The following is a 25,336-nucleotide window of genomic DNA, read 5'->3' as shown; positions in this document are numbered from 1 at the left end:
TAAAATGCCCATAAAAAATTTATGTAGAAATATTAACAGCTAATAGGAATTATGGCTGACTTCACGTCAGAAGCAATGAAGACAGAAGATAATGGAGCATAAGTACTGAAAAAAATAAAAACTTTCAACACAATTTTATATCCAGTGAAATTTATTCTAAAATGAGAATGAAGTAAAGAGACTTTTGAATAAATAAAAGCTGAGACAACTCAACACCAGCAGATCTGAACCACAAGAAAAGTTCCTGCACCACAAGGAAATTCTTTAGGTAGAACAAATATGCTAACAAATGTGGATCTACATAAAAGAATGAAGAGCTCTGGAGATGGTAAATATTAACAATAAAAGTATTTTCTTAAAATCAATAAAAGTATTATTAATAATACTTCTAATAATAAAACAATTCATAGTAATAAAACTATTTTTCCTAGTGGAAAAATGTCTTTAAACTATAACTGTTTAGAGCAAAGGTACCAACAATATACTATTGTAGTTATATATAGATATGAAATTCTATCACAAGGAGTTGGGATAAATAAAAATTACAATGCTATAACGTTTGTACTTCGGAGAAGGCAGTGGCAATCCACTCCAGTACTCTTGCCTGGAAAAGCCTATGGATGGAGGAGCCTGGTAGGCTGCAGTCCATGGGGTCTCGAAGAGTCGGACATGACTAGGCCACTTCACTTTCACTTTTCACTTTCATGCATTGGAGAAGGAAATGGTAACCCACTCCAGTGTTCTTGCCTGGAGAATCCCAGGGATGGGGGAGCCTGATGGGCTGCTGTCTGTAGGGTCGCACAGAGTCAGACACGACTGAAGTCACTTAGCAGCAGCAGCAGCAGCAACGTTTGTACATTTAACCTGTAGTGGTATAATATTATTCTAAATAAACTGTGATGAGACTGCATGTTACAGTGCCTAGATGATTTTCTTAAAATTATAAGTAGATATGCAACTTTAAAAAGTCAATAGAGAAGGCTTCCCTGGTGGCTCATGGTGAAGATCCACCTGCCAGTGCAGGAGATGCACGTTCAACCCCTGATCCAGGAAGATCCCACATGTCACGGAGCATCTAAGCTGTCTCCACAACTATTGAGCCTATGTTCTGCAACTCCTGAAGCCCTTGTGCCTGGAGCCCAAGCTCTGCAACAGGAAAGCCCATGCACTACAACTAGAGAGTAGCCCCGCTTGCTGCACCTGGAGAAAAGCCCGCAGAGCAGTGCAGACCCAGCACAGCCAAGAATAGAAAGTCAATACAGAAATGTAAAAATAAAAGTCCCAAAGAGGCCAGTACAGGATAACAACAAACAAGCAAGATGGTGATAAGACCCAAGATACTTAAACCCAAATATTTATAATTATATTAAATTCAATTAAATTCACACTCCAATTAAAAAGTAGAGACTGAATTTTTTTTAAGTCCAAGACTGAGGAACTGGATAAAAAGCAAGACCTAATTATATTTTGTCTCTAAGATGAAACACTTAAGTTATTAAGACAAAATAGATTGAAATCATAAAGGTAATATCCTGCAAACAGTAAGGTATCAGACAAATTAGATTTCACGACAAAGTATTACCAGAGATAAAAAAGGACACTTGTGATAAAGTTGAGTAGAAAGACATATTTCTAAATGTTTATGTACAAAATACCTGAACTTCAAATATATGAAGCAACAGCTGACACAAAAAAGAGTAACAGACAATTGCAGTATTCAAAGAACAAGTAGTAAAAAAAAAAAAAAAAATCCAAAAAAGATATGTTGAACCTTTTAACCAGCTTAAACTGAGTCTTTGAACTTATATCCAACAACTTTAGAATGCATGTTCTTTTCAAATGTCTAGGGATATTAACTAAACATAGACTGTCTGCTGGTCCATAAAATAAAGCATAATACACTTTAGAAGACTAAAGTATGACACCAAAGGAATTAAATTATGTCAGTAACATACATACATATACAAATTTCCCAACTAACAGCATATGAAACAGTGCTACAGTGAAAGTCTCATGGATCAAAGAAGAAATCACAAGAGAAACTAGGAAATATTTTTAATTTTAAATGAATATATGAAAATAGTATGGGATGATTACACAGGTATACCTTATTTCATTGCATCTCCATCTCACTGTCCTTTATAGATACTGCGTATTTTACAAATCAAAAGTCTGTTGCACCCCTACCTCAAGGAGGTCCATCACACTATTTTTCCAATAGCATTTGCTTATTTCATGTCTTTTTGTCAAATTTTGCTAATTCTTGTAACATTTCAAACTTTTTCATTATTTGTTATGGTGATATGTGAACAGTGATCTTTTATGTTACTACCACAATTCACTGAAGACTCAGATGATAGCACTTGTTAAACAATTTTGTTGTTCAGTTGCCACGTCGTATCTGACTCTTTGCAACCCCACGGGCTTCAGCACCTCAGGATTCCCTGTCCCTTACCACTTATTGGAGTTTGCCAGAGTTCATGTCCGTAGAATTGGTGATGCCATCCAACCATCTCATCCTCTGTTGCCTTCTTCTTCTGCCTTGAATCTTTCCCAGAATCAAGGTCTTTTCCAGTGAGTCTACTCCTTGCGTCAGGTGGCCAAAATACTGGAGCTTCAGCTTCAGCATCAGTCCTTCCAACGAGTATTCAGGGTTGATTTCCTTTAGGATTGACTAGTTTCATCTCCTTGCAGTCCAAGGAACTCTCAAGAGTCTTCTCCAACACCAGTTAGAAAATATCAATTCTTCCAGCACTCTGCCTTCTTTATGGGCCAAATCTCACATCCATACGTGACTACTGGAAAGACCACAGCTTTGACTATACAGGCCTTTGTCAGCAAAGTGGTGTCTTTGCTTTTTAATACACTGTCTAGGTTTGTCATACCTTTCCTGCCCAGAAGCAATCTTCTTCCAATTTCATGGCTGCAGTTCACCCCCGCAGTGATTTTAGAGCCCAGGAAGAGGAAATCTGTCACTGCTTCCACGTTTGCCCCTTCTGTCTGCCATGAAGTGATGGCACCAGATACCATGTGATCTTAGTTTTCTTTAAGTTTTACACTGTCTTTTTCCCTCTTCTCTTTCACCCTCATCAAGAGGCTTTTAGTTCCTCTTCACTTTCTGCCATTAAAGTATCATCTGCATATCTGAGGTTGTTAATATCTTTCCAGCAATCTTGATTCCAGCTTGTAACTCATCCAGCCTGGGATTTTGCATGATATACCCTGCTTATAAACTAAATAAACAGCGTGACAATGAACAGACTTGTACACTTTTCTCAATTTTGAACCTGTCAGTTGTTCCATGTAAGGTTCTAACTGTTGCTTCTTGACCTGTGTACTCAGGAGACAGGTAGAGTTTTCCAGTTTGTTATGATCCACACAGTCAAACACTTTAGCATAGTTAATGAAGCAGAAGTAGATGTTTTTCTGGAATTCCCTTGCTTTCTCTGTTATCCAGCGAATGTTGGCGATTTGATCTCTGGTTCCTCTGCCTTTTCTAAACCCAGGTTGAACATCTGGAATTTCTCAGTTTACGTAATGGTGAAGCCTAGATTGAAGGATTTTGAGCATAACTTTCTAGCATGGGAGATGAGTGCAATTGTCCAGTAGTTTGAACATTCTTTAGTACTACCCTTCTTGGTAATTGGGATGAAGATGGACTTTTTCCAGTCCTGTGGCCACTGCTTTTTCAATTTTGCTGACATACTGAGTACAGCACTTTAATGGCATAAACTTTTAGGATTTTAAATAGCTCTGTTGGAATTCCATCGCCTCCACTAACTTTACTGGAAGTACTGTTGCTAAGGCCCACTTGACTTCACATTCTAGAATGTCTAGCTCTGGGTGAATGATGACACCATTGTGGTTATCCGGGTCATGAAAATCTTGTTTGTACAGTTCTGTATATTCTTGCTATCTCTTTCTGATCTCTCCTGCTTCTATTAGGTCTTTACTGTTTTTGTCCTTTATTGTGCCCACCTTTGCATGAAACATTCCTTTGATATTTCCAGTTATCTTAAAGAGATCTCTCATCTTTCCCCTTCTGTTGTTTTCCTCTATTTCTTTGCATTGTTCATTGAAGAAAGTCTTATCTCTACTTGCTGTTCTCTGGAACTCTGCATTTAGCTGGGTGTAGCTTTCCCTTTCTCCCTTGCTTTTCACTTCTCTTCTTTCTTCAGCTACTTGTAAAGCCTCCTCAGACAACCACTTTGCCTTCTTATGTTTCATTTTCTTTGGGATGGTTGTATTTGCTGCCTCCTGTACAATATTATGAACCTCTGTCCATAGTTCTTCAGGCACTCTGAGGCATTTTAAAATTAAGGTATGTACATTTTTTTCTAAGACATAATGCTACTGCAAACTTTTAGTAGTCTACAGTATAGTGTAAACATAAATTTTATATGCAGTAGGAAACCAAAAAAATTCTTGTGACTTGCTTTATTGTAATAGTCTGAAACTGAAAATAAACAAAGTTGTTTAATACATATAAAAGGAATGATAAAATGAGGAAAATCACAGTTTGGCAAATATCATAACAGTACTTGAATATGGCAACAATTATTAATGAATGTGGCAGAGTATTATTTACATAGTCTTAAAATATTTCCCCACAAGGCAATTTACAAAAGGAAAAAGAGTTACTTTACAGTGGAGAAGGCTGGTAGATCACCATGTTAATCAAATGATCAAAACTGAACAAGTGAAAATAACTTGCTACCTTATATATTTTAATAAGGAAACAACAGGCCTTCTGTGACATTCCTACAAAAAGTAAAAAAATGTACATAATCTGGATCTAATCATGTGGAAACACCAATTGAACTCAGATTGAGAGACATTCTAATATCTAGCCTATACTCTTCAAAAATTCTAAGTTCATATCAGTGGAAAGACTGAAGAACTATTTTATACTAAAGAGAGACAGCAGCTAAATCTATCAAGAAATGGATCTGTATGATGTGAAGAACATTACTGCAACAAATGGTGAAATTTCAGTGATTAAATGAGAGTAATGTTATCAGTGTTCATTTCATGATTCTAATGATTTGATTGACAATATCCAAATTTGTAGGAGATAAACACAAACATATTCAAGAGTATGTTGGCAGCTTACCCTCCAATGATTCCAGAAAAAAAGGTCTTTGTACTGCAAACTTTTCTGTAACTCTAAGAATATTTAAAATTTTCACTGTTGTTGAAGCTCTAGACTCTTTGTTGTCCCTGCTTTCTCTAGGTAGAAGTTGTGTGGCTTTGGAATCTGTTTCTATTGGTCATAGAAATACTTTTAATTCTGTGCCTTTGGGACCTTATCCTGCTTTTCAAAGTTTAAGTGACCTCTTCAACCTAATTATTACTGTGGCTCAAGAGCCAGTTAATGTGCCACCCAAGACGGTTTCTCTGGTCCAGGGTTGGATGGCATGAGGATGAACGTGCCTTCTGAACTCTCTCACGTTGGCATCCCTGCTCACCTTGGCCGCTCGCTGGCAGTCAAGTGTGTGCCATTTGCTAACACTGTGCAAGGACCTGTGGCCGCTGCTCTCCAGCCACCTGGGCCTTCCCTTGGCATAGTGTATGGGTAGTTTGTCTTCTGCTGGCATGATTTCATAGCATGGCTTACATCTGCCACTCCTAAGGCACTTACTTGGTGATCAGATTGACATAAAACAGCACCTTTGGCACTGTTTTTATTTAGAAGAGTCTTATACCTGTACACTTCTGAAGCAAGAATTACCATTTAGCATTATAACTGTAATCAATGTAAATTAATTAAAATAATTGTAAACAATATTATGAATATAAATTTATTTGACTTCTGTTGACTCAAACCTGTCTTGGATTTCCAAGTTCAAATTTTCCCAGTCAGAAGTCTCTACTCTGTAGAATTAACTTCTATATGAAAGGTACCTCTTCTGTTTTAAGACAGTGGATTGAGTGTATTCATCAGCTTCTCCCTCCTCTGCCATACCTCTATTAATGATGAAATATAAGTGTGTGTATGTCTGTGTGTTTAAGACTTGTAAGTGGAATTCAAGTCAAGAATACATAAAGGGACCAGAAGTTGTGAAGAATCCACTGAAAACAGGAAAACAAAATCAGATTGAAGAAAGAAAGCAGAAATCTAATATCCAGATAAGATGACTCCTAAAGTTGACAGAAGCGCCAAAAGTTCTCCATGTTGTGAAAAGGGGATACTAAGAATCAAGAAAATGTTCCTGGGAAAGGAAGGGTGAAAATTGAGTTGTAGCAAAGCAGGTGAATGGAGAGGTCAAAATAAATAAATACTGATAAACCCCATGTATTGTTAGAAAAATAAGCTGATACAAGTATGTAAAGAATTTAAGAATATTCACCAGAAAAATAGGAATTGGGTGGTTTTACGAAGTGAATTACGTCCTCCTCTCCTTCCAAATTGATATGCTGAAGCTGTAACTCCCAATGTAATATATTTGGAAGTGAAGCCTTTAAAGATATAATTAAGGTTAAATGAGGCCATGGAGGTGGAACCCTAATCCAATATGACTGGTGTATTTATAAGAAGAGGAATAAAGACCAACAGGGATGTATGTGCACAGAGGCAAATCCAGCAAGAAGATGGTCACCTGCAAGACAATGACAGAGGCATCAGGAGAAACCAAACCTGTCAACAACTTCGTCTTAAACTTCCAGCCTCCAAAGCTATGAGAAAATAATATTTCTCTTATTTAATGTACCCAGGCTATGTTGTTTTCTTCTGGCAGTAGTTCTAACCAACCAATACAAATGGTGTAACTTTAGAATCAGTAAATAAGAAAATAAATAAATAAATAAAAATTGGTAAATTATTAGAAAGCAAATAGGAAATAATCAGAAGGAAATAATTAAGGGTGTGGCAAGTAAAAAGTAAAAATAATCTGTCAAGAATGTCTAAGCATCAGTAATTATAATGTTAATGAATTAAATTCACCTATAGGAAATCAAAGACCATAAAATTGGATTTTTAAATATCCAAGTATGTGCTGCATATAAAAAAACACTCCAAACCCAAAATATCATGGTTCAAATGGGGAAATATATAAATAAATGCTTTGAAAACCAAATGTCAGACAAAAGATCTGAAGACAAAGTATTAAAAAGGGAAAAAACATGAGGCAGCTTTAAAATGTGTGCTGAAATTCTTTGATACTCCTCTTCTCAAAAGATGGTACCTTAACCTCTTATCCCTTGAATGAGCTAGACCTGGTAACTCACTTCAAGTATGATGTGTAACTTCTGAAACTAGGTGATAAAATGTATTGTGGCTTCCTTTTTGCCCCTTTCTCTCTGATCACTTGCTCTGGGGGAAGCTGGCTGTCATGTCAAGAGGACATTCAAGCAGCCTATGCAATGAGATAACAGATGCGTCTTATAAATGTTGAAAAATCCACGAAGTACAAGATGTTACAGTATGTTTTTCAGAGAAGGGTCCACTAACATCTTGCACTTTGTGGATGTTTCCATTTTTCCTTGAAAGTTTTTCTTTTAAAAAAAGTTTGGAGCTCAGTAGTTAAATGAATTTAATGCTATATCTACTTGAACCTTCCTCAATGGTTCAGTGGTAAAAATTCTGCCTGCAACACATGAGGTGCTTGAGATGTAGGAAAAAAACAGTAAGGATATTAACAACTTGAATAGCATAAATAGAAAACCTGAGCTAATTTAATAGCATACTTATTAATTACTCTTGGGCTACGGTGATATCAAATGGAAATTATAAACTTACAACTTAATGACAATGAAAATATTATATATCAGTATCTGTGGCTTGCAGCCAGAGCAGTAATATTCAGAAGAAACTTCATAGCTTTAAATGAATTATTTTTAAAAAAGACTGAAAATAAATGACCTGTGCTTTCATCTCAAGAAGACAAAGACAAATCCAAACAATATACAGAACTGAAAATAAAGAATATTAAAAAATTAAATCAAAAATTTAAAAACAGAATTCCTCAACAAAATCAAAGTCATTCTAGAAGAAACCTGTAAGGTAATAGTTTAGAAAAAATGTCATCAAGGCACAGAAAAAGAAGATAAACACACAAAAAAAGTTAGAATTGAAAAGGACGTAACTATGGCAAAGGAAATTTGCTTTTAAATAGGAAAACTATCCATTTTGTTTTGAATTTATTTTTATCATAGATAAAAAGTGGTGAATAAAATAATGAACTGCCATATGTTGTGGTTCAGTTGCTGTCATGTCTGACACTTTGTGATGCCGTAGACTGCGGCATGCCAGAATTCCTCATCCTTCACTATTTCCTAGAGTTTGCTCTAACTCGTATCCATTGAGTCCATCATGCTATCCAGCCATCTTGTCCTCTTGTCATTCCCTTCTCAAGCCCTCAATCTTTTCTAGCATCAGGATCTTTTCCAATGAGTTGACTATTTGCATCAAGCGGCCAAAGTAATGGAACTGCAACTTCGGCATCAATTCTTCCAATGAGTATTCAGGGTTGATTTTGTATAGAATTGACTGGTTTGATTTCCCTGCTGTCCAAGGAACTCCTGAGTTTTCTCCAGCACCACAGAATTCAAAAGCATCAGTTCTTTGGCACACATTCTTCCTTATGGTCCAACTATCACATCCATACATGACTACAGGAAAAACCATAGCTTTGACTGTAAGGACGTTTGTTGGCTAAGTGATGTCTCTGCTTTTTAATACGCTGTCTTGGTTTATTGTAGCTTTTCTTTCAAGGAGCAAGCATCTTAAATATCATGTCTGCAGTTACCATCTGCAGTGATTTTGGAGCCCAAGAAAATGATGTCTCTCACTGTTTCCATTGTTTACACATCTGTTTGCCATGAGGTGATGGGATCAGATGCCATGATCTTAGTTTTTTGAATGTCGACTTCTAAGCCAGGTTTTCACTCTCCTCTTTCACCATTATCAAGACACTCTTTAGTTCCTCATTGCTTTCTGCCATTAGGGTGATGTCATCTGCATATCTAAAGTTATTGATACTTCACCCAGCAGTCCTGATTCCAGCTTGTGCTTCATCCAGCCTGGCACTTCCTGTGATGTACTCTGCATAGAAGTTAAATAAGCACAGTGACAATATACAGTCCTGATTGTTCTTTCCCAATTTGGAGCCAGTCTGTTGTTCTGGTTCTAAACTGTTGCTTCTTGACCTGCATACAGATTTCTCAGGAGGCAGGTAAGGTGATCTGGTGTTCCCATCTCTTGAAGAATTTTCCACAGTTTGTTGTTATCCACACAGTCAAAGGGTTTACCGTAGTCAATGAAGCAGAAGCAGATGTTTTTCTTGAATTCCCTTACTTTTTCTACAATCCAATGGATGTTGGGCAATTTGATCTCAGGTTCCTCTGCCTTTTCTAAATCCAGCTTATACATCTGGATGTTCTTGGTTCACGTACTGTCGAAGCCTAGCTTTAAGGATTTTGAGCATTACCTTGCTAGCATGTGAAATGAGTTTAATTGTGTGGTGGTTTGAACATTCTTTGGCATTGCCCTTTTTGGGGATTGGAATGAAAACTGGCCTTTTCCAGTCATGTGGCCACTGCTGAGTTTTAAAAATTTGCTGGCATTTTGAGTGCAGCACTTTAACAGCATCATCTTTTAGGATTAGAAATAGCTCAGCTGGAATTCCATCACGTCCACTAGCTTTGTTTGTGGTAATCCTTCGTAAGGCCCACTTGACCTCACACTCCATGATGTCTGGCTGTAGGTGAGATACCACAGCATCGTGGTTGTCTGGGTCATTCTGACCTTTTTTGTATAGTTTTCTGTGTATTCTTGCCTCCTCTTCTTAATCTCTTCTACTTCCATTATGCCCTTACTGTTTCTGTCCTATATTGTGCCCATCTTTGTATGAAATATTCCTTTGGTATCTCCAACTTTCTTGAAGGGATCTCTAGTCTTTCCCATTCTGTTGTTTTTGTCTATTTCTTTTGCACTGTTCACTTAAGAAGGCAAGTAAAAGACATGAAAATGAAATATATAGCCAAGTGGCTTTTACTTTTTTGACTTTTAGAAGTACGACCATTTCTCAGGGATATATGAGCTTATTTAATTATATCCAACATTTAAACTAAATTGCAACTCTAAAACTATCTGAAAGTTAAAACAAATATAGCCAGAAGATAGCTGGTTGAGGGGTAATACAGATACTAGACATTGTTAATAGATGTGTTTTTTCAGGCTATAAAGATTCATGAACTCACACTGAGAGACATGGAGTTACAGAAATATACTGTCTACTGCATTTTACTAAAAACTACATTCATATATATAAATAGTGAGAAGGCCCACAGAAATATTAAGTGAAAATCATGGTACAGATACCATATCACCTCAAGACCTGTTAAGCCTTATTACCTTCTTGAAATTAATGACCAAAATTCCCAATAAGAATTAAATAATTAGTAAAAATCACAGAAATAAGGAGTGAGAGGCAGAGAACATGTTCCAGAAATAATTTGTGGACCAGAGATCTCATCGTCAACACTTAATAACTGTTAAACATGAATTACTAACATTAGTAACTCACCCAAAAAAGGGATATTTTTTTATGGGTAACTTTCTTTTTTCTTTGATTTGTATGCTAATACTTTTATATAGTCTTAATGTTAACTAGAATAAGTCTTAGATATTCTTGACCATTTACTTTCACAAGTGAATTTTAAGATTAACTTATCAAGTTCCATGAAAAATCTTACAGGGATTTTGATTGGAATTCTACTAAACTTTATAGGTTATTTTGGGTCAGAATTGATATATTTATGATCTATAGTCGTTCAGCCATAAGCAGGTGTATAGTCTATCTTTATTTTAACCAGATGTTCATTTATGTCACTTACTAATGGATGGTAGTTTCTCCCTAAGTGCATTGTATATGTTTTGCTTATTTTCAGTGAAGACTCATATAAAAATTTTGCCAGAGATGAAAAGATAGGGGAAAAAAGCCACTTTAACTTATTCTGCATGGCTACTATAACCTTGATATAAGTTGAGGGTTTGTTAGCAGTCAAGTGTAAGTAAGGTAATAGAATTTCTAAGACTATAGATGCACTGTATAATACTATATAGCAACCATACTTCAGATCTTAAAAAGTTGCCAAAATTTTAAATAAAATACTAGCAAATTGAACATGGAAATATATTTTTTAATTACTACTAAATTTATTTATTGAATATAAAGATCTATTTTGAAAGTATCCTGGCATTCATGGATTATAAAAAGAAAAACAACATGATTTTTTTCCACTGATGTACATTTAAGTTGCTTCCAATTTTTTATTGTTTTAAGTATTGCTATCAGTTTAAAATCTCTATTCATATCCTGAGCCAATTGAACAAAATTAAATTTTATCAATTAGACCAAGAAAAGACATTATTTATAAAGGACAACTCTCCCGTACAAAGGCCGCCAGTAGTTACATTGTTTGAAATGCCTAATCGACATATTCTACCCTAAAACTTTGCTTTCCTAAAAATATGATCAAACTCCTAAATTACCAAATGGTGTTCAATGAAAAGAAAAATCTCTGAAAAAATATTAAATATGTACTTTAGGTGTATAATAATTTCCATCTTGTTCTAGTTGATAAGATTCCCTGAGTATATTGTTTCTGACTTAAAGTGACAAGATTTCTACTGGAGCTTAAGTCAGTCAGTCAATCAGTGGATTGTAAATGCTGTCCCTTCATCCATAAGATATCTGAAGTAGCTAATAATTTTCAGTATTAAGACAATACCAAAACAGCTATGTAACCCTAATCAAATATCTAACAACCTTTGCAACAACTGACAGATACCAACACTTCTGTACTCAAAAAGAATTCAGTGAGAAATAGAACTAGATAATATATGGTACCTTTGATAACTCATTGTGGTTGTTCAGTCACTCGGTACCTTTGATAACTCACTGTGGTTGCTCAGTCACTCAGTCATACCGACTCTGTGACCCCATGGACTGCAGCACACCAGCCTTCCCTGTCCTTCACCATCTCCCAGAGATTGCTCAAACTCATGTCTGTTGAGTCAGTGATTCCCCTCCAACCATCTCATCCTCTGTCATCCCTTCTCCTCCTGCCTTCAATCTTTCCCAGCATCAGGGTCTTTTCTAGTGAGTCGACTCTTCACATCAGGTGGCCAAAATATTGGAACTTCAGCTTCAGAATCAGTCCTTCCAGTGAACACCCAGGACTGATCTCCTTTAGGAAGGACTTGTTGGATCTCCTTGCAGCCCAAGGGACTCTTAATAGTCTTCTCCAACACCACAGTTCAAAAGCATCAATTCTTTAGCGATCAGCCTTCTTTATGGTCCAACTGTAACATCTGTACATGACCACAGGAAAAAATAGCTTTGACCATACAGACCTTCGTTGGCAATCAATGTCTGCTTTTTAATATGCTGTATAGGTTTATCATTGCTTTTCTTTCAGGGAGCAAGCACCTTAAATTTCATGGCTGCAGTGACCATCTGCAGTGATTATGGAGTCCAAGAAAATAAAGTCTGTCACTGTTTCCATTATTTCCCGATCTATTTGCCATGAGGTGATGGGACTGGATGCCATGATATTTGTTTTTTCAATGTTGAGTTTTAAGCCAGCTTTTTCACTCTCCTCTTTCACCTTCATCAAGAGGCTCCTTAGTTCCTCTTCACTTTCTTCCATAATGGGGGTGTCACCTGCATGTGTGAGGTTACTGATATTTCTCCCAGCAGTCTTGATTCCAGCTTGTGCTTCATCCAGCCTGGCATTTCCCATGATGTACTCTGCATATAAATTAAATAAGCAGGGTGATGATGTACAGCCTTGACGTACTCCTTTCACTATTGGTACCAGTCTGTTGTTCTATGTCCTTTTACTTCTTGACCTGCATACAGGTTTCTCAAGAGGCAGGTCAGGTGGTCTGGTATTCCCATTTCTTTCAGAATTTTCCACAGTTTGTTGTGATCCACATGGTCAAAGACTTCAGCATAGTCAGTGAAGCAGATGTTTTTCTGAAATTCTCTTGCTTTTTCTAAGATGCAATGGATGTTGGCAATTTGATCTCTGGTTCCTCTGCCTTTTCTAAATCCATCCTGAACATCTGGAAGTTCTCAGTTCACATACTATTGAAGCCTGACTTTGAGAATTTTGAGCATTACTTTGCTAGCATGTGAAATGAGTGCAATTGTGTGGTAGTATGAACATTTTTGGGCATTGCCCTTCTTGGGGACTGGAATGAAAACTGATCTTTTCCAGTTCTGTGGCCACTGCTGAGTGTTCTATATTTGCTGGCATATTGAGTGCAGCACTTTCACAGCATCATCTTTTAGGATTTGAAATAGCTCAACTGGAATTCCATCACCTCCACTAGCTTTGTTCATAGTGATGCTTCCTAAGGCCCACTTGGCTTCACACTCCAAGATGTCTAGCTCTAGGTGAATGATCATACCATTGTGGTTATCTGAGTCATTAAGACCTTTTGCATATGCTTCTTCTGTGGATTCTTGCCATCTCTTCCTAGTATCTTCTGCTTCTGTTAGGTCTGTACCATGTCTGTCCTTTATTGTGCCCATCTTTGCATGGTATGTTCCCTTGGTATCATAATTTTCTTGAAAAGATCTCTAGTCTTTCCCATTCTGTTGTTTTCCTCTGTTTCTTTGCACTGATTACTTAGGAAGGCTTTCTTATCTCTCCTTCCTATTCTTTGGAACTCTCCATTCAAATGGGTTTATCTTTCTTTTCTCCTTTGCCTTGTACTTCTCTTCTTTTCTCAGCTATTTGTAAGGCCTCCTCAGACAGCCATTTTGCATTTTTGCATTTCTTTTTCTTGGGGATGGTTTTGATCACTGCCTCACAGTTTTTTATCACACTGTATACAATGTCACTGGCTTCCATCCATAGTTCTTTAAAGCACTCTACCAGATTTAATCCCTTGAATCTATTTGTCACTTCCATTGTATAATCGTAAGGGATTTGATTTAGGTCATACCTGAATGGCCTGGTGGTTTTCTCTACTTCCTTCAATTTAAGCCTGATTTGGCAATAAGGAGTTCATGATCTGAGCCACAGACAGCTCCCGGTCTTGTTTTTGCTGACTGTATAGAGCTTCTCCATCTTCAACTGCAAAGACTATAATCAGTCTGATTTTGGTATTGACCATCTGGTGATATCCATGTGTATGGTCGTCTCTTGTGTTGGAAGAAGGTGTCTGCTATGACCAGTGTTTTCTCTTGGTAAAACTGTTAGCCTTTGCCCTGCTTCATTTTGTATTCCTAGGCCAAACTTGCCTGTTACTTCAGGTATCTCTTGACTTCCTACTTTTGCATTCCAGTCCCCTATGATGAAGAAAGGACATCTTTTTTGGTGTTAGTTCTAGAAAGCCTTGTTGGGTCTTCACAGAACCATTCAACTTCAGCTTCTTTGGCATTAGTGGTTGGAGCATAGACTTGGATTATTGTGATGTTGAATGGTTTGCCTTGGAAACGAATAGAGACCATTCTGTCATTTTTGCACCCAAGTACTGCATTTTGGACTCTTTTGATGACTATGAAGGCTACTCCATTTCTTCTAAGAGATTCTTGCCCACAGTAGTAGATATAATTATCTGAATTAAATTTGCCCATTCCAGTCCATTTTAGTTCACTATTGCTAAGATGTTGATGTTCACTCTTGCCATCTCCTGTTGACCACTTTCAATTTATCTTCATTCATGGTCATAACATCCCAGGTTCCTATGCAATACTGTTCTTTACAGCATTGGCTTTACTTTCACCACCAGACACATGCACAGCTGGGTGTTGTTTCTGCCTTGTCTCAATCAGCCTCTTCATACCTTCTGGAGCTATTTCTCCACTCTTCTCCAGTGGCATATTGGGCACCTACTCATCTAGGGAGTTTGCCCCTCAAAAACAATATCATGTTATATATTATAAGCACAAAAGGTAGATGTAATATTTTTGGTAAATAAATGTAGGATTCCTTTGTGAGAAAAAATAAGTATTGCTGTCATCACCAGTCTGTTTTAATTTTATTTTTAATTGGAGGATTATTTGATTTTTGGCTTGATTACTCTCTTTTCTTTTGACTCTTCCTTTTCTACATCACCAATCTTGGACATAAGATTGATCACATCATTTCCTTAGGAAGAGTTTCCAAAAGTATATATATGCTAATTTTAAATTCTGATATATTAATTAAATATGCAATCATCAAACTTTTTCTATAAAGCACCAGATAGCAAATAGTACAGACTTAACGGGTCATGAAGCAAAATTGAGGTTATTTTATAGGTACTTGAGAAAACAAATTTCCATAGATCTTTGTTGATAAAATTTTAAATGTAATAATTATGATACAAAGCAAATTTACATAAATATTTTTTATAAAGTTAAAAATCTAATAATTGAGTACAGTTTTCATAATGAAGTTCTATAGATGTAAATAAGGGAGTTCTTTTGGAGGAATAAGAGTTGAAAGGTGCTATTCCTTATCAACAAAATCCATTGTAAATATCCATCTGTGGATACTGATCTATGGTAAAATTTATTTTCAGTTTGAAAATTTCTTTCCTCATAGACAACTACTTCTAAATATTGATATATATGACATGAGTGGATGGTTAATTGCACATATTCACTGATCAGAAGGCATTTTTAGAACGCTATTAGCTAAAGAATAGACTGCCTTTTAATATATTAGTACATTGTAAATTAATTACTTCCCTTAATTGCACCATTAGATGGAGTTTTAGCTGTGGACATTTCCTTGGCACTTGTATCAATGCTGAAAAATGCCATGGACTGAAATATATTGCTCAGACTTTGTATAAGAATGGAGATCTCACATTTAATTTTTGACAGTTTTGACTTTTAATTTTTACAGGAAGTGTGTAACACAGCCTGGTATTACTTGCAAGTAAAAACAATGTTAGTTCTCACTGAGAAACTTTATCACAATGTAAGTTTCACAATAAGTATTATTTGGTTTGTTTTAAATTGAAACATTTCCTAGTCTGCAACATGAGCTAATTCCAGAGCCATTGATTTGAGAGGTTGATTACAGTTCTTCCAACCATTTAAAAATGTAAACACTGTTCTTTTTAAAAAATGAAGTATAGTTGCTGTACATTATCATATATACAGTATATAGTATATATACTTTGTATATACTATCTATAATATAGTGATTCACAATTTTTACAGGTTAACTCCATTTATATTTATTATAAAATATTTGTTATATTGACTGTATTATATAATATATCCTTGTAGCCTAATTTATACCTAATAATTTACACTTCTTAATCCCTTATGCCTATCATGACCTTCTTTCCTCTCCATTGGTAACCAGTTTGCTCTTTGTGAGGCTACTTTTTTGTTACATTTGCTAATTGTATTTCTTATATTCCACATATAAGTAATATCATCTAATATTTGTCTTTCTCTGACTTATTTCACTTAGTATAACAACAAAACAAAACTACTGAATGGGAAAAATTATTTGCAAATAATATGACCAATAAGGTGTTAGTATCCAAAATATATAAACAGTCCACACAACTGAACATCAAAAAAGAAACAACCTGATTATAAAATGGGCAGAGGATCTGAACATTTTTCCAAAATTTAAGAAAATGCAGACAGCCATGAAAAGATGTACAATCATCAGGGAAATGCAAATCAGAACCACAATGAGATATCACCTCATACCTGTCAGAAGGGCCATCAACAAAAAACACAAATGACAAATGCTGGCAAGGATGTAGAAAAAACGGAGTCTTCATATACTGTTAGTGGGAATGTAAATTGGGGAAAACAGCACAGAGGTTTCTCAAAATAACTAAAAATAGAACTACCATTGTTGCTGTTCAGTCACTAAGTTGTGTCCAACTCGTCGCAATCCCATGAACTGCAGCATGCCAAGGTTCCCTTGTCTTTCATCGTATCCCAGAGTTTGCTCAAACTCACGTCCATCAAGTCAGTGATGTCATCCAACCATTTCATTCTGCCTTCAGTGTTTCCCAGCGTCAAGATTTCCCAGTGAGTCAGCTCTTCCCATCAGGTGGCCAAAGTATTGAAGCTTCAGCTTCAGCATCAGTCCTTCCAATGAATATTCAGGGTTGATTTCCTGTTTGACTGGTTTGATCTTGCTGTCCAAGGGACTCTCAAGAGTCTTCTTCAACACCACAGTTCAAAAGCATCATTTCTTCAGTGCTCAGCCTTCTTTATGGTCCAGTTCTCACATCATACTCGACTATTGGAAAAGCCATAGATTTGACTAGATGGACCTTGTCAGCAAAGTGATGTCTCTGCTTTTTAATATGCTGTCTAAATTTATCATAGCTTTATGACCCAGCAATTCCATGCCTGAGTATGTATCTGAGAGAAACAAAAGCACTTATTTGAAAAGATACATTCACCCCAGTGTTAACAGCAACACTATTTACAATTGCCAAGATACAAATGTAGCCTAAGTGCCCATCAACTGATGAGTGGATAAAGAAGACCACACACACACACACACACACACACACACACACACACACAAAGGGAATACTTCTCAGCCCTAATTAAGAATGAGATTTTAGCTGTTTACAGCAACATTAATGGACCTGGAAGGCATTATGCTAGGTAAATAGCATTGAAAACTCAAGGACTGTATAAAAGGCAGGCTGTATTTGGCTAATAAGCCATAGCTTACCAACCCCTGCTGTATAAAGTATATTCCCAGTAAATGTAAATACCTGTTTTCCCCAAAACTTTGCAAGCAATAAGTAACAACTTTAAAAAACGTGTGCAGTTTGAAATTACATTTTTCAACTTTGAATATTGGGAAAGTAAAATATTTTTTCATGATTATGAAAGTGAAAGTCACTCAGTTGTGTCCAACTCTTTGTGACCCCATGGACTATGGTCTGGAATTCTCCAGGCCAGAATACTGGAGTGAGTAGCCTTTCCCTTCTCCATGGGATCTTCCCAACCCAGGGATCAAGCCCAGGTCTCCTGCATTGCAGGCGGATTCTTTACCAGCTGAGCCACAGGGAAGCCCAAGAATACTGGAGTGGGCAGCCTATCCCTTCTTCAGTGAATTTTTCCTACCCAGGAATTGAAGGGAATTCCTGGGGTCTCCTGCATTGCAGGTGGATTCTTTACCAACTCAGGTACCAGGAAAGCCCTGATAGCTCATGATTATAGGCCATTTATATTTTATCACTAAAAATTTATTCATGTTCTGTTAACCATTTTATTGCAATAAAATTCTCATTCCAACAATCATTTTTTATACCAAAGATTTCTAAGTCTTTTTTAGTAGCTCTGTCTACTTATTTAGAATTATTTTCCACTGCATTCTCTCACACATCAAACATTCCTTCCATATTGAAAGACCTGTTATTGCCTGATAGAACTGTGGTTTTTCAGTCTTCTCTACATACATGTGTCAGATACCATTCATTTTCTGTTGGCTTACCTCCATTTTCCTTTCTAGTATAACTCTTATTTATCCTTCAAAACACAGATCAAGGATCAGTTCCTCCTCTTTGGTTCCATACCATTCTTAACTCTGCCATAAAACCTATCACACTGAGTTATTAACTGTTGTTTACAGTGGTCTTTCTCCCTACTGGACTCAAAGCTTGTTGAGAAATGGTATTGTAATTGACCTCTCTTTTCACAACAGTGCCTGGCACTTAATAGGCACTGATTATCTGTTGATTGAATGAATTCAAGATAATAGTAGTAGTAATAATATTAACAAAGTAATATGTGCCAAGTGCATAAATATCAGAAACAATTTGTGTAGTAATATTCCTTGTAAAATGCTTATCATAATGAACAATTGAATTTTGAAGAAGCTATCTGAGATAGTAAAATTTCATTAGAGAAAACAGCAACTAAGATTTTTATTCCCTGATAAAACTGAGTATATTGAACATTTAACAGCTTGTCTTTTTCCCTAAAGACTCAAAATAATTTATTTAAGTAACTGCCACTAGTTACAGCCAGGATTTGCAATTTAAGAAAATTTGCTTGTACTAGAAAACTCAGAAAATTAAAATATAAAAAAGAATGTTCAGCAGCCATGTCTGTTTTGTAATCTGAACCATAAGTTCTTTTTTTCAAAATCTCCTTTGTAACTTGACTAAGATTCATTTTGGATTAATCTTTTATTTGCTGTATTTCCAAAGGACATCCATTACCTTGCACTAGATAAGGGAGAACTAGCACTAGCTGAAGTGGCAAGAAGGAGAGCTAGTGATATTGATGCAGAATCAATAACCTCTGGAGTTGGTAAGATTTAATGCTGTTTTTTTTAAGTGCTTTTTGTTTTCATCAATGCTTATTTGGTATCACTTCTGTTTGCATTTGTAGGGCATGGTTGGTTAATTTGAATTACTTTTTCTGTGAATACAGAGTCTAAAAAAAGAATTAAGCTTAGGTAAATAGTACAATATGGATATTTAAGTTGAAATTGTGTTCATCTATAGGTGATTCTTAAGGTAACTGAAAAGAAATTTCACTGGCTGCACACAGCAAAGGATATAGACTTTGCAGATTCAGTTTAAAAAAGTTACCAAACAAACAACAAATAGCAACAACAAACCTTAGAGAAAAGTGATTTCCAGAGTTTCCATGTTATATTTAAGTATATTAAGTTATATATTTGTTGAATATTTATAATGTTTAAATATTAAATGTCTAGTTTTTAAACAAAATTTTGGGTTTTTTAAATTAAATTTTTATTTTATATTGGATATAGTTGATTAACAATGTTATGTTAGTTTCCTGTGTACAACAAAAGTGATTCAATTATACATATATCCATTCTCTTTCAGATATTTTCCCATATAGATTATTATAAAATATTGAGTTCCCTGAGCTATACAGTAGGTCCTTGTTATTTATATATTTTATATATATAAATGTGTAATATATATATATAAGTGTGTAATGTTAACCCCACATGCACGAAATTTCTGTTTATAAACTTTGTATCCTGAAACTTACCCACTTATAACCTCTAGTAGTTTTCTGGCAACACATTTAGGATTTTCAGTGTATAGTATCATGTCATCTGCAAAGAATGGCAGTCTTACTTCTTTACCAATTTGAATTACTTTCCTTTTTTTTTTCTGATTGCATGGTTAGGATGTACAAAAGTATGCTGAATAAAAGTAATGAGAATGAACATCTTTCTCTTGATCTTAGATGAAATGCTTTCAGCTTTTCAGTGTTGAGAATTTTGCTGTGAGTTTGTCATATATGGCCTTTATTATTGAGGCAGGTTCCCTCTATGCCCACTTTCCATAGAGTTTTTATCATAAATGGGTGTTGGAGTTTGTCAAAAGCTTTTTTCTGCAGCTATTAAGATGATCATAAGGTTTTTATTCTTCATTTCTTAATGTGGTATATCATACTCATTGATTTGTAGATATTGAAGAATCCTTGTATCCCTGGGATAAACCCCACTTGATCATGCTGTATCATCCTTTTATTGGACTTGGTTTGCTAGTATTTTGTTGATGACTTTTGCATTCATCAGTGATACTTGTCTGAAATTTTCTTTTTTGTGTGGTATCTGTCTGGTTTTGTTATAAGTATAATGGTGGCCTAGAATGAGTTTGGGAGTGTTCTATCTGCAATTTTTTTGATGATTTTCTAAAAGATAGGTGTTAACTCTTTGAATGTTTGATAAATTAATCTGGTCCTGGACTTTTTGTTAGTAGGTTTTTTTTTTTTTTAATCACATTTTCAATTTCAGTACTTGTAATTGGTTTGTTCATATTTTCTATTTCTTCCTGGTTCAGTCTTGCAAGGTTAACCATTCTAAGAATATGTCCATTTTTTTCTAGGCTGTCCATTTTGTTGGTATATAATTGCTTAGTCTCTTACAGTCCTTTGCATTTCTGGAATGTCAGTTATACCTTCTTTTTCCTTTCTAATTTTATTGATTTGAGCCATCTCCTTTTTTTTTTCCTTGAGTCTTGCTAGAGGTTTATCAATTTTGTTTATTCTTTCAGAGAACCAGCTTTTAGTTTCATTGATCTTTTCTATTGTTCTGTTCTCTATTGCATTTACTTCTGTTTTGATCTTTATGGTTTCTTTTCTTCTAGTAACTCTGGTTTGATTTGTTCTTTCTCTAGTTGCTTTAGGTATAAGATTAGGTTCTTTATTTTGGATTTTTATTCTTTCCTGATGTAGGATTTTATTTCTCTAAACTTCCCTCTTAGAGGTGCTTTTGCTGTGTCCCATGGGTATATCAATTAAATCCATCTGGTCTGTCATTTAAGGCCTGTGTTTACTTCTTTTCTGCCTAGAAGAGCTGTCCAATGATGCAAGTAGGTGTTAACATCCCCCACTATTGTGTTACTGTTCATTTCCCCTTTAAGGGCCGTTAGCATTTGCCTTATGTGCTGAGGTGCTCCAGGGGCTTCCCTGGTGGCTCAGTGATAAAGAATGCACCTGCCAATGCTGGAGGTGTAGGTTCAATCCCTGGATCAGGAAGATCCCCTGGAGGAAGAAATTGCACTTTTTAGTATTGTTGCCTGGAGAATCCCATGGACAGAAGAGCCTGGAAGAATACAGTCGATCCATAGGGTCTCAAAGAGTCAGACATGACTGAGCTCAGTCCAACTCTTTGTGACTCGATGGACTGTAACCCACCAGGCTCCTCTGTCCGTGGGATTTCCCAGGCAACAATACTGGTAAGGTTGCCATTTCTGCCTCCAGAAAATCTTCCCAATCCAGGGACTGAACCCACGTCTCCTGTATCCCCTGCACTGCAGGCAGATTCTTAACTGGCTGAGTCATCAGGGAAGCCTGATGTTGGGTACATATATATTTACAATTTTTATATTTTCTTCTTGAATTGATCTCTTGATCATTATGTAGTTTTTCCTTATCCCTCATAACAGTCTTTATTTTAAAGCCTATTTTGTCCGATATGAGTATTGGTACCCATGATTTCTTTTAATCCCCACTTTCTACCTGTATGTGTCCCTAGATCTGAAGTAGGTCTCTTGTAGACACATGTATATGATGTTTTTCCTTTTTGGTATCCATTCAGCCAGTCTGTGTCTTTTGGTTGGAGCATTTAATCCATTTACATTTAAGGTAATTGTCATATGTATGTTCTTATTGCCATTTTGTTGTTTGGATTTGTTCTCTCCTCTTGGGATTTGATGACTATCTTTAGTGTTGTGTTTGAACTGCTTTTTCTTTATTGTGTCTGTATCCGTTGTAGAATTTTATCTGTTGTAGAATTTTGGAGTGTGGTTCCCATGAGGTTTTAATATAGCAGTCTATATATATGTATCAAGATTGCTTTAAGTTGCATTTTAATTTCAAATGCATTTCCAATATTTTGCATTTGTACTCTCTCGTGATTGCAGGCTTTGTCATATGTGTCTGTGGATGCTTTTTTATCTTTACTGTATATTTGCTTTTACCTCTGAGCTTTTCCATTTATAATTTTTTTCTTGTTTCTAAGTGTGACCTGTTCTTTTCCACCTAGAGAAATTCCTTTAGCATTTATTGTAAGGCTGGTTTGGTGGTGGTGCTGAATTCTCTTAGCTTTTCCTTGTCTATAAAGCCTTTCATTTCTCCATCAAATCTGAACAAGAACCTTGCTTGATGGGGGAAGGGGTAGATTTCCCCCTTTTATCACTTTATATATATTGTGCCTTTCCCTTCTGGCCTGCAGTTTCTGCTGAAAAATTATCTGATATCTTCAAGGGTATTACTGTGTATGTTATTTGTTGCTTTTATTTCATTGCATTTAATATATTCTGATTGTCTTTTCCTTGTTTAATTAATGTGTCCTGGCCTTTGTTTAATTAATATCCTCCTTGGGTTATCCAGCCTGAGACTCTCTACACTTCCTGGACTGGAGTGAGTGTTTCCTTTCCCATGTTAGGGAAGTTTTTGGCTATAACTATCAAATATTTCCACAGGTCCTCTCTCTCTTCTCCTTCTGGAACCCTTATAATGCAAATGTTGGTGCATTTAATATTATCCCATGAGTCTCTGAGACTGTCCTCATTTCTTTTCATTCCTTTTTCTTTACTCTGTTCTGAAGTGATTTCCACCACTCTGTCTTCCAGCTCACTTATTTGTTCTTCTGCCTCATTTATTCTGCTATTGAGTCCCTCTTAATTTTTCATTTCAGTTATTGTTCATTTCTAAGTCTTTCAGCTCTTCATTAAACCTATCTTGTATCTTCTTGGTTTGTGCCTCCATTTTTTTTCCAAATCTTACATCATGTTTACTTTCATTACTCAGTTCTTTTTCAGGTAGACTGCCTATTAGTTGTTCTTCTAGGTTTTTATCTTGTCCTTTGCTGGCCATACACTCTCTACCATCTAATTTTATCTGACTTTCTGTGTTTGTCATGTCCTTTCCACAGGGTCATAATTCCTATTGCTTCTGGTGTCTGCTGCTTGGTGGTTGAGGTTGGTCCAGGGGCTTGTGCAGGCTTCCTATTGGGAAGGACAAGTGCCTGCCCTCTGGTGGGTGGAGCTGGATCTCCTCCCTCTGGTGGTCATGTCAAGTGGTGTGTTTATAGGTGGCTGTGAGCTCAGTACAACTTTAGGCAACCCATCTGCTGATGGGTGGGGCTCTGTGCCACCCTGTTGGTGGTTGGCCTGAGGCATCCCAACACTGGAGTGTGCACACTGTTGGCTGCAGCCAGGTTTTGCTGCCAAAATGGCGGCCTTATGACAATCAGTATTCCCTGGGGCCTCTGCCACCAGTGTTCTTGCCCCCACAGTGAGCCACAGCTGATCCGCACTTCCCCAGGATACTCGCTAAAACCTGCAGGTAGGTTTAACCTTGGCTCCTATGGAGTCACTGGTTTGTGCTGGTTCCCAGTGCACATGAAACCTTGGGCGCACCTTTCAAGAGTGAACTCTGTTTCCCCCAGTCCTGCACTCACGCCCCACCGGTCTTCAAGGCCACATGCTCTAGGGGATCCTCCTCACCATGCCAGATCCTCAGGCTGGGGTGCCTAATATGGGGTTCATAACTCTCACTCCCATGGGTGAACCTCTGGAATATAATTGTTTTCCAGTTTATGGATCGTCTACCTGGTAGAAATGGGATTTGACTGAAGTGCTCCTCCTATTTTCTAGTTGTGGCATCTTTGTCTTTGGATGTAAAATATCTTTTTTGGTAGGTTCCAATGTCCTTTGTCAATGGATGTTTACCAGTTGGTTGTGATTTTGGTGTTTTCATGAGGGATGAGCCTAGGACAATGGGGGCAGCAATGATCATCTTACTGCAGGTCTTATAGTGGCAGCAGTGACCTGTGCACTCTCGAGACAGTGGTTAGTGACTTCTTGTAGGTCTTGTAGTGACAACAAGGGTCTGTGCACTTCTGGGACATCAGGGGCAGTGATTGGCCCTTGGATGCAGGACTTAGTGGGGTTGGTGGCCCGTGCCCTTTTGTGGAAGCCAGGATGGAAATGGCAGCTCACACCATCCCTGGAACTCATGAAGAAGGTGTCCTGTTGCCTGAGAGTGCATGCAGAGAAAGAGGCTTCTATGGCGCTCCCATCCCTTTCTTAACATGCTCCCAAATAATGGCTCCTTGCCTCTCTGGTGAGTCCCAGCTTTTCTGAGTTTACCCTATATTGCCACACTCCAGCCTCTTCAGCCTATGTCTGCACAGCCAATCTAATCCCAGGTCTGACCGCTGAAGCCTGAGCTTCAGCACCAGGCCCTCACCCATGCTGATGGCCTAGCATCTGAGACAGGAGAACACAGGGCATCAGTACTGTCTGTGCCTGTCACTCTCTGTTTCGCCTACGGCAGACTGGTTGCTGCACTCTCAAAGCTACTCCACCCTGGCTGATCTCCCCACCAGTGAGGGGAATTCTCAGGGTGCAGGAATCTTTCCTCTTTCACAGTCCCATCCCTGCACAGGTCCTATCCTGATTCCTTTCTCTTTTTCTTTTGTCCTACCCGGTTACATGGAGATTTTCTTGCCCTTTCAGAAGTCTGACATCTTTTGCTAGCATTCAGTAGATGTTCTGTGCAAACAGCTCTACTTGTAGATGTATTTTTAATGTATTTGTGGGAGATGATGAGCTCCACATCCTATTCCTCTGCCATCTTGATTCTCCCCTCCCCCCTCACTTAACATGATATTTAATGAAACAAAGTATGACCTATAAACAATAATAAATAAATAAATAAAAAGAAACTGACTCTAAGGAAGTCCAGATGTTGGACTTAATAAATACAGACTAAATTGAATTCATAGCACATGGTGTAGACCTTCCCACAATAAGTAACTCAGTAAGTATTTGTTGAATGAATGAATATGTGAATGCATGAAGAGTTATAATACAAAATTAAAACAAGAAAAG

The 25,336-nt window shown here is 36.9% G+C and overlaps 1 protein-coding gene across 8 annotated transcripts in view; it reads left to right on the top strand.

Moving 5' to 3' along the window:
• The window catches only part of WDPCP (WD repeat containing planar cell polarity effector), a 273,308-nt gene that overhangs the window by 229,924 nt on the left and 18,048 nt on the right, over window positions 1–25,336 (top strand). For 5 of the 8 annotated variants that reach the window (XM_070480148.1, XM_070480151.1, XM_020872996.2 and 2 more), the window contains 2 exons: window positions 15,853–15,927; window positions 19,157–19,259. The exons of 2 other annotated variants lie outside the window; for them this stretch is intronic. In XM_070480148.1, coding sequence (XP_070336249.1) covers window positions 15,853–15,927; window positions 19,157–19,259 — 178 coding nt within the window. The remainder of the gene's footprint in view (window positions 1–15,852; window positions 15,928–19,156; window positions 19,260–25,336) is intronic. One more of the 8 variants, XM_070480149.1, reaches the window with a different exon arrangement.

Source organism: Odocoileus virginianus, chromosome 2, assembly GCF_023699985.2.
Source record: "Odocoileus virginianus isolate 20LAN1187 ecotype Illinois chromosome 2, Ovbor_1.2, whole genome shotgun sequence".
Taxonomy (NCBI): domain Eukaryota; kingdom Metazoa; phylum Chordata; class Mammalia; order Artiodactyla; family Cervidae; genus Odocoileus; species Odocoileus virginianus.
This window is presented reverse-complemented; position numbering and strand designations above follow the sequence as displayed.